Source organism: Hippocampus guttulatus, chromosome 8, assembly GCF_054856545.1.
Source record: "Hippocampus guttulatus isolate MCC_2025c chromosome 8, RoL_Hgut_1.0, whole genome shotgun sequence".
Lineage (NCBI taxonomy): Eukaryota > Metazoa > Chordata > Actinopteri > Syngnathiformes > Syngnathidae > Hippocampus > Hippocampus guttulatus.
In genome coordinates, this window is record NC_141268.1 from 12170160 (window position 1) to 12182974 (window position 12815).

The 12815-nt window shown below is 42.4% G+C and overlaps 2 protein-coding genes across 2 annotated transcripts; one reads left to right on the top strand and one right to left on the bottom strand.

The window, feature by feature from the left end:
- The first annotated feature begins 377 nt into the window (after nucleotides 1–377).
- LOC147201191 (green-sensitive opsin-like) lies at nucleotides 378–2715 on the top strand. The gene is made up of 5 exons (XM_086118514.1): nucleotides 378–867; nucleotides 940–1108; nucleotides 1509–1674; nucleotides 1805–2044; nucleotides 2134–2715. Exons 1-5 carry the CDS (start codon nucleotides 483–485, stop codon nucleotides 2230–2232), a joined length of 1059 nt encoding a protein of 352 aa, XP_085974640.1. The 5' UTR covers nucleotides 378–482; the 3' UTR covers nucleotides 2233–2715.
- Nucleotides 2716–7877: 5162 nt separating this feature from the next.
- On the bottom strand, nucleotides 7878–12503 carry synprb (synaptoporin b). The gene is made up of 5 exons (XM_086117889.1): nucleotides 12419–12503; nucleotides 11786–11910; nucleotides 10172–10370; nucleotides 9891–10082; nucleotides 7878–8535 (listed from the first exon to the last, which is right to left on the bottom strand). The coding sequence occupies exons 1-5, from the start codon at nucleotides 12440–12442 to the stop codon at nucleotides 8221–8223; spliced, it is 855 nt and encodes a 284-aa protein (XP_085974015.1). The 5' UTR covers nucleotides 12443–12503; the 3' UTR covers nucleotides 7878–8220.
- Nucleotides 12504–12815: the final 312 nt, after the last annotated feature.

Below are 12815 nucleotides of genomic sequence, written 5' to 3' on the forward strand. Positions count from 1 at the left end.
CATAGCAATTGTATCCGTAATCAATGAAATGGACCATCATAGGAAAGCGATTGTTAGTGAGGGCGCTGAGAGGATACACTGTTGATTTATTTGCAGAAAAGGTCACATATGAATAATGATGAAAGTTAAATCAGCTTCGTGTTCAGAAAAAAAAGAGTTTATTGTTGACATATGGGTCACAGTCAATGAAATCATGTCCCCATGAAGTAAAAGTGTGTGATGGTTGGTCGATAGTTAAAGACGTGACCTGCATTGCCTTCATGCTTTGGCAAAGTCAATAATTGGTCAGACTTGATCTGTACACTGCCTCTCAATCCTCCTGTAATCTAATTTGGCCAATTTGAGGATCTCCTCCAGGGGGTATAAAACAACACCCAGGACGACTTCAGCTGCTGGAGTGGGTTTGGCTTTCAACACCAATTGAGACGACACGCTATCCGAGTTTGGACGGACAGAAGCTCCCACAAACCAACTTCACAACTATGGGTTGGGAAGGACAATTTGAGCCGAATGGCACAGAGGGCAAGAACTTCTACATCCCCATGTCCAACAGGACTGGGATTGTTAGAAGTCCCTTTGAATACCAGCAGTATTACTTGGCGGACCCCATTTGGTACAGGCTTCTGGCTTTGTACATGTTCTTCCTGATCTGCACCGGGACCCCCATCAACGGGCTGACATTGTTGGTCACGGCTCAGAACAAGAAACTTCGGCAACCTCTCAATTACATCCTGGTCAACTTGGCTGTGGCTGGTCTCATCATGTGCGCCTTCGGGTTCACCATCACAATCACATCCGCTGTCAATGGCTACTTCATTCTGGGAGCCACCGCCTGTGCAGTCGAGGGATTCATGGCCACGCTTGGCGGTAAGATCAGTTTGGGTGTAATTTGCTTAAAGTGGCAGTTAAAGATCAATTGCTAAGCAAAGTTTCCCACAGGTGAAGTCGCTCTCTGGTCTCTGGTTGTGTTGGCTGTGGAGAGATACATTGTTGTCTGCAAACCTATGGGAAGCTTCAAGTTCACTGGGACCCACGCTGCAGCTGGAGTTTTCTTCACCTGGGTCATGGCTTTTGCATGTGCCGCACCCCCGCTGGCTGGCTGGTCCAGGTAGACCTATTTAAATGCATCCACCCGAAGCGTACAACCTGTTTAACTCTTTCACTGTCCCCGTTAAAATACATCTTTGACATAGAACTGTGAATGGCGGTGAATGGGTGTTGAAGGTCAACAGGCAGTGTACACCCTTGCTTGATTGCCGTACATGTAGAAGGCTAACTCGCAGAGAGCTTCAAATTCTTGAGCCCTTAATAAACCTTGCATGCTTTTGGACCCTGGAAGCAAAATGAGAGCATGAAATGCCACACAGATTAAGATAGCCTTTATTTTTCCCGCAATGGGGAAATTACAAAATTGATTGTCTCCAAATTGTAATCTTCTTGCAGTGCTAACCGCCGATCAAGATGATTACTTCTAAGTAGCCTGATGCAATATGTCAACTCTTCCGCAGATATCTCCCTGAGGGCATGCAGTGCTCCTGCGGACCCGACTATTACACTTTGGCTCCAGGCTACAACAATGAATCCTATGTCATCTACATGTTTGTGGTCCATTTCTTCGTTCCCGTCTTCCTTATTTTCTTCACTTACGGCAGCCTCGTGCTTACAGTCAAAGCTGTAAGTAGTGCATTGCATTTTAATCGCCCATCTGTTACAATATTGAACAACAAAAACACCCCCTCCTCCCCAAAACACTGTTAAATTAGTTGAACGTAGGTCTTGAACGACATCTGTGATTTTCTTCAAGGCTGCAGCCCAGCAGCAGGACTCTGCCTCCACCCAAAAAGCTGAGAAGGAAGTGACACGTATGTGCGTCCTGATGGTCTTTGGCTTCCTGATCGCTTGGACCCCATATGCCACCTTCGCCGGCTGGATCTTCATGAACAAGGGAGCTTATTTCTCTGCCCTGACAGCTGCTATCCCCGCCTTCTTTGCAAAGAGCTCGGCCCTTTACAACCCCGTCATCTATGTGCTGATGAACAAACAGGTTGGTCCAGCATTTTACGTCTCGGTTGGCTGTGATTTGAAAGGTTGCTACTTCAGTTCTGAAACTCTTCCCTTTGCTCTTTACTCCAGTTCCGTAACTGCATGCTGAGCACTATTGGAATGGGCGGCATGGTGGAGGATGAGAGTTCAGTCTCCACCAGCAAGACAGAAGTGTCTTCTGTGTCTTAAATATGATGACACCTCAAAACCCATGGACATTTTCCTTATTGATTGCATCCAGATTTTGAAACGCTCCCATGAAAAAAAAACAACAACAACTTGGACTTTTGCCAAATGGAATTACAGAAAATAAATGGACTGTGGATGAAACACACTAACGAATATCAACTCACCTGTCAATATGTAAATACAAAAAAACAGTGCAAGAGCGATACCAGAGTGCTGCAGAAGTTGTGCTTTGTGTTGTCCGTCTGTGTGTGTGTGCATCAGTGTGTGCGAATGAACTGTGACTCGCTAAACAGAGTGTGAGGGCACTCAAAAATGCTTGACTATCAAGTTCGAAGCTGCTGCACCACCACCACACTTGCAAACCTATTTTCATGTAATTATGTGATGTTTCACTGGGCTACCAGTGTGGTTGTTTTTATGTATTTCACAAAAAAGACGACAAAAAAACATAGGATGGAGTAAATAAATGCATGCATGAAAAGATTTGTGTATTCCCTCGACTCTTGATTTGGACATCTTTCTTTTTATTCTTACGACAAGCAGAAACGCGGGATTCCATTAAGGCTTCGGTTCAAGTTTGAGTGTACGTTTGCACGTAGCTTAAGGGCCAGTATGAAGCACAATCACTTTGAAGTTTGCAATTTAATGAACCAGCTTCATGTGACTATTTTTTTCCCCAAACAAGTACAATCTTTGCGTCCGTCTACTCTGATTAGGTATCATGTTTCTTTGACATAGCGTGGTCCAATTTTGAATATAATATAAACACAATAGGAGACAGAAGGTTGCGGCAAGTGCTAATATTTACTTGATGGATCAGCCTAAACACATCGAGGAGAATAAGACCTGCAGCCAGAGTATACGTACACAACATCATTATCCCACTGAGCAAAATACATGAACATATGATTAAATAACAGCATCGTCTGTAATATAGAGTTACTTAATCCCATTTTGTTTTAATAGGCACACACACACACACACACACACCCACGCACACACGCTTGCGCACACACACCCACACACACACACACGCACGCACACACGCACGCACACACACAAATAACACCTGTAATGCACTCAGTTCCACCAAAGGGTTCTCACGATAGCGCACCCTGACAGCCGCTGAGGTGATCAAACAGTTTAATCACAGATGCACTGCTTAACACCTAATGGGAGTTAAATTGGATGACAAGCCAGAGAGTAGGTCAACAGCTCAAAGTCCCCTCAAGCAATCTGTTGGGAATCCTCTACTGTAGCCAGAGGGTGTTCCAGAAGTGGATGCTAAAACAATTTCTCGTCTTGAATTGCGTCAACGGATTATCTTGAATTTAAGTGAGCTATCGTCATGACCATGTTGATTCTTTTCATTAAAAATGAGTTCAGGCAGAACTTACGTTGACCTTTAAAACAAACCCGAAACCCATTTAGTAGAGCTGTGTCAAATATTCCACATTATAAAGAAAATAATAATGCGCAATTTTTATTGACAAGTCAGAAATGTTCATTCAACAAAATGTTTATTGTTATTATTAATATGACAAAGGTGGCACTGGTGGCCGACTGATTTGCTCGTCCACCTCACAGTACAGAGGTCCAGGGATGAATTTCGGGCTCTGGCCATTCTGTGTGGGGTTTGCATTTTCTCCACGCGCTTGCGTGGGTTTTCTACGGGTACTCATACATGGTAGATGAATTGATCATTCTAAATTGTCCTGAGGTGTGATTGTGAGTGTGAATGGTCGTTTGTTCATTCTGCGAGCCTCTCCCAGCAATCTACTTCCCTACGACTGCTGGGATACGCTCTAGCACACCCACAACCCTTGTGAGGAAAAAAACAGTTGAAATAATGTATGGATACTATGACAATGATGGTGGTGGTTGGAGTTTTGCAGTGGATTACAAGTGCAATGGTTCATACTGTTTAACGCTATACTGCTCTCTAGAGGTGATCCTTAGTATCAGGTGGACAATTTAAGAGCATTTTTCAACCAACACTTCAAGTGCTCTATCCAAATCCCCCCCCCCCTGTGTGTGTGTGTGTGTGTAGATAAAATAAGATAAGAAAACCTTTATTTGTCTCACAATGGAGAAATTCCCAATTTACAGCAGCAAAATTATGAAAGGGAGAAGTAGAAGAACAAAATGTATATAAATAACTATAAATTATAACATTTATATTTGATTATATATATATATATATATATATATATATATATATATATATATATATCCAACTCTTTTGAGATCCAACTCTTGCTTCACTGTCAGTGTACCCAATATTATGAGCATTGCATGTTCAATATCATATGCACATTAGAGGTTCTACGCCGTGTTGTTTTAAAAATGACGTTGAACACTGCTTGAAATAGACCCATAACAAATGTGAGACGCAAACTTGTAACACATTAGCTCAACTAGGATTCATGGAACTATACAAAACGCAGTGGGACATCTATCCTGTGATGCAACCCTTTATTTTCTTCACACATACTGATCCAAATTGTCAGGCTGAGAGCACGTGCACTGTAATTTACTATTGCAGAGAAGCGCCCCCGGACACCTGCGTGCCATTAACGATTGTGTGAGGAACGGCACCCGCAGAGAGGAGCCTCACTTCTCCCCGTCATTTAACTACTTGGACTAGATAGAAGACTGCTGCATGCTGAGGCCTTAATAACAAAGTGCATGTAATTCCAGGCAGATGTTCACCATTGAACAACAGCCTTGGATGGCCTTCACTGATGAGCTCTGCGAATGGAAACCTTTTTAGCCCCTCTTAAACATATACGGCAGTTGTCGTGAAGCCATCATTCTCTCTGACATATAAAGAATACAGTGATGAATACATTTTATCATCAACCTTATTTAATATTCTTCCTTGGAACAAGTGCCATCTCATGATAAAGGTTTTGGAATATGGTTGTGATATATTGACAACCAAATTTAAATACCGTCACACGTTCGATTTATGTTTAGAGCAGATTTGGAGACAAAAAATGGCAGGCCGGGTCTGGCCTTAACGTTGGAATTGGAGCGTTCAATAAACAACATTGAGTCGTCGAAAAGTAGAATGATAGTTTCTCATTAAGGAATCTATTCCTTCCTGTGATTTTTTTTTTAGCCCCTCTCTGTTGTTGGTTCTGTTCAAACACTTGAAACAAAGAATGTAGAATGCTATTGAAGGTATTTCCTGCTTACTTTAGTGCCCCTTGACCCCCACCTCGGAAGAGTCCCTGAAGGCCGTCAAGTTCCCCCGGGGAGGGTTAAACAAAGAATCTGGAAGGGTTACGTTAAAAAAAATAACGGAAATATGCTTATAATTGTTCAGCCATTGATATTACTCAAAAACATGGTTGGCCAACTTTACTTCACACTTGGTCTTTAAGATTTACGCACAGCGGGAGAGGTCTGGACTTTCCCAACATGCCAAGATCGAATTGCATCGACCTTTCTTTGTCTCCGGGATTTGCATGGAGGCGTAACTCCCCGCCTCTCATTATCACATTGTCTCTATATATTCTCATGACTGTATTTTTTCTGGGCTTCCTGACGAAATCTGAAACTTTCAGAAGCCCGAATCGATACGTAAACTGCAGAAAAGAACAATAAAACCTTCGAAGGTACTGTTCATCGTCTCCATCATCCGTAATTAACGAACACGCGGAGTAAGAGAAAGCCCGACTCTCCCCCAACATCGTCCCCCAAAAATTGCAAAGACTGCATCTTGTCTTATAGGATAGACACTACACTTCAATTTACACTTCCCTTTCTACAAATCTACTCTGAGGTATTTAACAATAAACAGTGTTGGCATTGTGCAACGCATGAATCTGGGCTCTCCAAACAGCAGGATCTTCTGAGTTAATTTCATGGATGATCAGTATCGAGGTCTCGGGCGTACACTTTAATTGAACGAGAATCTCTTCTTTGTCGGGCTTTGTCAAAACAAAGATAATAGACAAGCCATTCATGGGAGTTTTAAATATGACCACGTATTACATTAATTGTCTGAATGGGATGAAACAGCCACCAGGAGGGATTATCCTGCTGGTTTTTGCGATGGAGATAATCCAGGTACTCCGCATGGCGCACACTTTAATGTTCTCCCCAAGAACTTCTAATTCATTTCGCATTCTCTCTTTTGCTTTCTGCTTGCTGGCTTTGAATCACCGCTGACATGTTTTGTTTCTTTTTTCCATGGACGCAAGGATATCTATATAGGAGAAAATATGGCCTTTTAAAAATCGGGCTCTTAATAGTCAAGACGGGTTTGTGCAAGAATTTAGTAAGGCTACAAAAAAAGGGCCTATTTCTCGCCAAATTTCTTTTCATAGCTGTCTGATTTAGTGTTTGTGAGCGCATCTCCTTTGCCGAGTTAACTCGCGCACCTCAAGATGCTGATTCGACAGCATGATTATTGCACAGGAGTGTCTTTGGGCGCCAACAGAAATGGCCGTTCTAATTACAAAAATGATCGAACTGCACATTTGAACGTGCCCTTTCAATGTGGGCAGACTGAGGCATGCCTCTGCAATAATTAGTCTGTCTCGCAAAGTGATCACGAACACATACTTAGATTTGTGAACAATAGATAAGACAAATCAGCCTTTGTATACATAGAAGAAGCCTCGGATTTCTAAATTTAGATGTATTTTTGCTTTAAATTCAAATCCAATCAAGGCAATATCGCGACATTGAATTTTACCGAACCAATCTTTGGAAATAATTTTTTTTGCATGTGGACAAATGCATTTTGTTTACAATCTTACAATAAAGATGAAGAAGACATGATGGAAAATAACAGCCCATGTTTCTATCGAGAGGGCGGCCCGGTAGTCCAGTGGTTAGCACGTCGGCTTCACAGTGCAGAGGTACCGGGTTCAATTCCAGCTCCGGCCTCCCTGTGTGGAGTTTGCATGTTCTCCCCGGGCCTGCGTGGGTTTTCTCCGGGTACTCCGGTTTCCTCCCACATTCCAAAAAAAAAAACATGCATGGCAGGCTGATTGAACTCTCTAAAATTGTCCCTAGGTGTGAATGTGAGCGGGGATGGTTGTTTGTCTCTGTGTGCCCTGCGATTGGCTGGCAACCGATTCAGGGTGTCCCCCGCCTACTGCCCGAAGACAGCTGGGATAGGCTCCAGCACCCCCCGCGACCCTAGTGAGGATTAAGCGGTTCGGAAAATGGATGGATGGATGGTTTCTATCGAGATAAATAATGAAGATGAAATTTGGTCTGCTGTACTTAGTGCCACTCAAAATCCTTTCCAAAAATCATGAAAAATGCAAGGCTCAACGAAAACATTGTCTTTTTGGAGCGGTTTCGTAAAACAATGAGCACATTTTTTTGAGGGGCAATTTTTTTGCAGTTTAATCCCAGGCACCCGAAGCAAGGGTTTTAATAAACACTAAGAAGACAACAATTTAACGAATGAACAATCCGTTTTGTTTTCTACCTCTTAAATTGCAGCAAGCCTTGTTTTCTCTTCTTGAAACGTTTTCAGTGGGGGGCACTTAAATACCAATCTAAATTTTTGTCGAAACTTACCGGTAGTTTTTCCAAATTGGTTGTCTTGTCTTTTAGCGAAGCTTAATGAATGAATAAAAAAAAAAAAGATTACAGCAATAATGTGCTTGCACACAACACCATTTGCTCAGTTTTTTATTCTTCCATACATTTGTTATACATCTGTACGGATCAAAAGATAACACATTTCAATACCAGACATATTTACTGTAATAACATATAAACTACGCACATTAGCTGACTTAGTACCACCACATACATTTTCCACTTATTCACACCTCTTTTTGTTTTGGAGCGTGTTGTTTAGATTGAAATCATAGTGGTCAGTAAAGATGACGTCAAAAGTTTTCGATGTATGAAAACAAAACAGTTTTACTGTAATACAAGTGTCAAATGAATCCAGTTAACATCAAGATAAAAGGCTGTGATTGCTAATGATCACAGGGCCATTCCTTTACCGTCTTACATGACTGGCTGGCCAAGATAGGTTTGCGGGAGGCCCTGGCTCATTTGTGATTGGTTGAAGCTGCCTTGCCGGTACGCCTGCATCCCTAAATCCTCTTTTGTCTTGTTGAAGTTGTTGTGTTTGGACGGCTGAGGACCAAAATTCTCCTCTTGAATTTCAAAGCTGCTCTCGCTGTAGAGTCGCTGACGCATTTCTCGTTTTCCCGAACTGCTCCTGGTGGGATACCTCTGCCCCATCTTGTACCAGCCTGTCTCTTTAAAGACAAACCAAATGTTTCCAGCCCAAAGGATGACGTTGATAAAACCAAAAACCTGGTGGGAGAAAATCAAAAGAATGTATCATAGATGGGCTGATGCTGAGAATCAAACATATATATTTATCCTACGTATATTTAATACAGAGCCGTGACTCAACTGAAACATTCATGTGATAAATAAACTTGCGTTTGTCTTAACCGTCTTAATCCTTAATCCTGTTGTGGAGTAACTTCCTCTACGTGTGTCCTTCCTTACGTTTCTGTCTGTTTTCTGTACAGTGGCATAGCTTTATCAAACTCTTTGTCATTCAAAAGGCAGAGTGGCATAAGATAATGTTGTCGTTGTCATGATTGAACCCCAGGAGCTCAGCCTGGCAAATGCCAGTGCAAAAATGTTTAAACTCAACCCCCCCCACCCCCCCCACCAAAAAAAAAAAAAAAAGGAATACAAACATAATGTGTTGTTTTTTGATACTGCTGCTGGATTGTTTATTCATTCCCTCAGGGAAATAAGATTTCCTTCCTCTATCGTAAAATTGTGGTTAAAATGTGGAAAAATTGAAAAAAAAAAAAACATTGAGATGATGAGAGCAACATTGGAAGTTAGCGCGGTAGCCTAAATCGCCCGGTGGTCCAGTGGTTAGCGCGTTAACCTCACAGCGGAGAGGTCGTGGGTTCAATCCCGGCTCCGGCCTTCCTGCGTGGAGTTTGCATGTTCTCCCCTTGCCTGCGTGGGTTTTCTCCGGGTACTCCGGTTTCCTCCCACATTCCAAAAACATGCATGGCAGACTGATTGAACGCTCTAAATTGCCCGTTCGTATGAGCACGGATGGTTGTTCGTCTCTGTGTGCCCTGCGATTGGCAGGCAAGCGGTTCAGGGTGTCCCCCGCCTACTTCCTGGAGACAGCTGGGATAGGCTCCAGCACCCCCGCAACCTTCGTAAGGATAAAAGGGTTGGAAAATGGATGGATGAGTGGTTAACCATGATTTGCTGGCTGCTCTCAGTCTCCTCATCCCCTTCCTCATCTGTGACACCTGCTCCCTGATTATTTTGCCCTCACCTGTTATCACATCCCCAATCAAGCCCTGTATATATTCCCCTCGTGTGGCTTGTCTCATTGTCAGTTTTTGTCAATTCTACCCAGGCCACGTTGCAACGCTTTTGTTTTGTGTCAAAGTCTTTTGACTCTGTTTTTTTTTTTTTTTTGCCTCATGCCTGTAGTACCTCTGCCTGATCATTTTGTCTTTCACATGTATCAACCTTCGCCTGGACTAAATGTTTTTGCCCTCTCCAATTTAAGTCCAACCCACCTGTACCTAGTTCTTGACATTGATTACATAACGCCGGTACATGCATGCAATATATATATATATATATAAAATTGCTGAAGATGCTTTATTTCAACCCACCACAGATGTGTTGAGCCGAGACCAGTGAGGTTCCTGGGCAGCTGTGCATTTGTTCTCCTGAGCCGAGCAGGCAGGGATGAGCAGCAGCACCTTGGTAGGCTTGGTAGCCGTCTTGATATCAGAGAGCGCTTTGGCCCAACAACAACTACTGACGAGCCACATGAGGGAGAAGATCACTGTCACCACAAAGTCCTGCACACCAGAAGGAAGAGGACAAAACCCGCCTAAATTAATCCAACAACTCCTCGCCTCGCTACGTGAGAGACCGAAACGTCACTGACCACAGGTGGGCCTCTGTTGTTTTTCAAGTATTTGTTCTGGTAAAAGACGTAGACGACAGTTGCCAGTAGAGAGTAAAGGAACGTGATCACACCCACGGTGACAAAAAACTGAGCAGGGGAGGAAAAGTCGCCATCCAGGAAGAGAATTTCCTCCCTCTTTGTTTCACATAGCGGAGCCCTGAAATGCACTTGTTGCAGCCTGTCAAGAGAAAATATAGATTGTGATAGGATGGTCAGTTCATTTTACAGATAAGACATACAGTACTGTTCGTATTTGTACGTTATAGTTTGATGATTTAATTTTATCTTTACCCTGTCACAATCCGCATGTAGTCGGGGCGCAAACTCACCCGTGACCCGAATGTGGACAAATGCTTTCGAAAATGGATGGACGGGTGTTTTACCTGAATTCTACTTTAAGCTCGGGAACATTTGAATGCTAGAAAGTCACGAAACAAAAAGTGACGGTGTCGCTTTTCCCCTCAGGCCAAACTGTTAATAAGATGCTCGGCTCAAAGTGACAGTGACTGACAGTGAGATGTTCGCTGTCACCGCGCCACAAAAAAAAAAAAAAAAAAAAAAAAGCACCAGCCTCCAATTACATTGCGCGCTTGAAGTTGCGATGCTGCCTGGGCCATATTCTAAACCTTGTTTATGTCAGTAAGTGTACCAGTGTCAGTTCATTTTAACTCGTGTAACGTGTACTTTTACATGGGTGCTTGGTTTCCTTGTTTGAAAATAAATGGAAAGAATGGTTTACAGAAATGATTTCTCCAGATTTGGCCATAAAAATACTTGCGTGCTCATGCTCGCCCAAGACATTGTGTTCCACTTTCATCGAAATGAGCTTACCTCATTTGTGATGTGGAGGCAGGAAGCCGGTCCCATTTAAAGGGCCCTTTTGTCTGAGACGCTTCACGGCATCATTAGACCAAAATGCACTCTGAGCCAGATCAGTCAAGATTGTAACCTGAAGTGGTCCCTTTTGACGCGCCAGAATGTTTCCACTATTGATTTTGTCTAGAGACGTGCACCCACAATGCTTTGGGCCTGCTCGCTCAAAGACCGCTTCATTTAGTGACAGGATACAGAGATCATCTCTTTCTCTGCCGCTCATGCGAGGTGTCTTCCTCAAGAAAAAAAAAAGTATCTCATTGAATCGACTGTTGGCGGAAGTTTGAGACATCAAAAATTCACAAAGCGTGTCGTTTATATAGCGAACCTGTCTGAAGCAGATGGTGACTCCATTTATATGTGTACTTTTTCAACTTATTAATAATGCAACACTTTCCCATCCACAAGTTGTTCTGAAACATAAATAGCTCAGCAACCTATTTAAAGGCCTCGATCAAGACAAAGCACTAAAAATGTTGAAAAAATATTCAGCCTGTAACCATAATAATATTAAAAAAATGTTGGCATAAAAGTGGAACGTTATTCAAAGCCCCCATTTCATAAAAATGAAATATTAGTGGGGGAGGAAGTGTTCATTTTTTGGTTTTTCTTTTCTATGGTGAAAAAAAAGTGTATGCAACACAGTCAATACATGAACTTGTTCATGTGAATATTTTTCACTGGGTCAGAGGTTTGTCAGTCACGGTGGTCGTGGTGTACCTGAACGGATAGTCAAATTCAATGTTGATGCTCCTGTTACTCTGTCTACTGTCTGCACAGTCCACTTTAACCCGGAGGTGCCCATAGTAGCCGCCGCATGTTGCAAACGCACAAATGGCAAAAATCTGAGGAAGAGAAGATGAGAAGCAGTCATGTGAGGACAAAAGCATTCACGGGCAAAGACTATCAGGGGACGTGTCGGAGTGAGCGTGGCCTATTGCGTAATGTATTCCCATTAATAAATCACGGGACTGATTATTACAATTTCTAATTGGTTTGAAGACAAAAGCTGAATAATTTAAAGGTGGGAAGTGCTGCTCACTGTGCACTAGAGGGTGGCCGCAGCAGTGCAGGCTGATTCATTTTCACATCAAAGGTTTCTACAGCTGCACCTTCACAATATCGCTTGCTTTTACAAGATTCAAAGCATGAAATACATGCACTCTAAAAATGAGAACGTTTTATGTAGCAGTATACCGAATACCAAAATATTTACATCAAGATTCGCTCTCTTACCTCAGTATTACTTCAGTTTTAAGTGCATGAAACCAAACTCATCTACTGTATAGGTAAAATGATTAAATTAATTTCCTTGAAAAAAGAAAAATACAAATCAAAGAGGATGATACTTACCGGGGCAAATATGACCATACACATTTAAAAATCCCAAATATGTGTGTCCAAAGTCCACTCGGTGTGTGCACTGTTTGTCATCAGGCTGAGATGTGGACAATAAGAGGAGAGAATCCAGCAGAGGGGAGGGCTCACATAAGGTACACTAACTTCCAAAGGAGGAGTCAGATGTACAGTATTTCGGATCAAATGTAAAAAATTGCACACATTTCCAGCATATTGATCTCAACAGAACCTTTCAACAAACACTTATTGAAACTTCAAATAGAAACAGTTTTTTTCCCTTTCCCCTGACAATATGGAGTGATAGGCATGTTTCGTCAATTTCTTTAACAGAAAAGTTCTCTACAAACAACCCTATATAAATCTCGCCCGAGTAAATATTACAGTTGATTAT

Coding starts and splice junctions, on each gene's coding strand:
- LOC147201191 (XM_086118514.1), top strand. CDS start 483: ATGGGTTGGGAAGGACAATTTGAGCCGAATGGCACAGAGGGCAAGAAC. Junction 1,675..1,804: donor TCGTGCTTACAGTCAAAGCT/GTAAGTAGTGCA, acceptor ATTTTCTTCAAG/GCTGCAGCCCAGCAGCAGGA. Junction 2,045..2,133: donor ATGTGCTGATGAACAAACAG/GTTGGTCCAGCA, acceptor TCTTTACTCCAG/TTCCGTAACTGCATGCTGAG.
- synprb (XM_086117889.1), bottom strand. CDS start 12,442: ATGTGTATGGTCATATTTGCCCCG. Junction 10,371..11,785: donor GAATTTGACTATCCGTTCAG/GTACACCACGAC, acceptor TTCTCTTGACAG/GCTGCAACAAGTGCATTTCA. Junction 10,083..10,171: donor ACAACAGAGGCCCACCTGTG/GTCAGTGACGTT, acceptor TCTGGTGTGCAG/GACTTTGTGGTGACAGTGAT.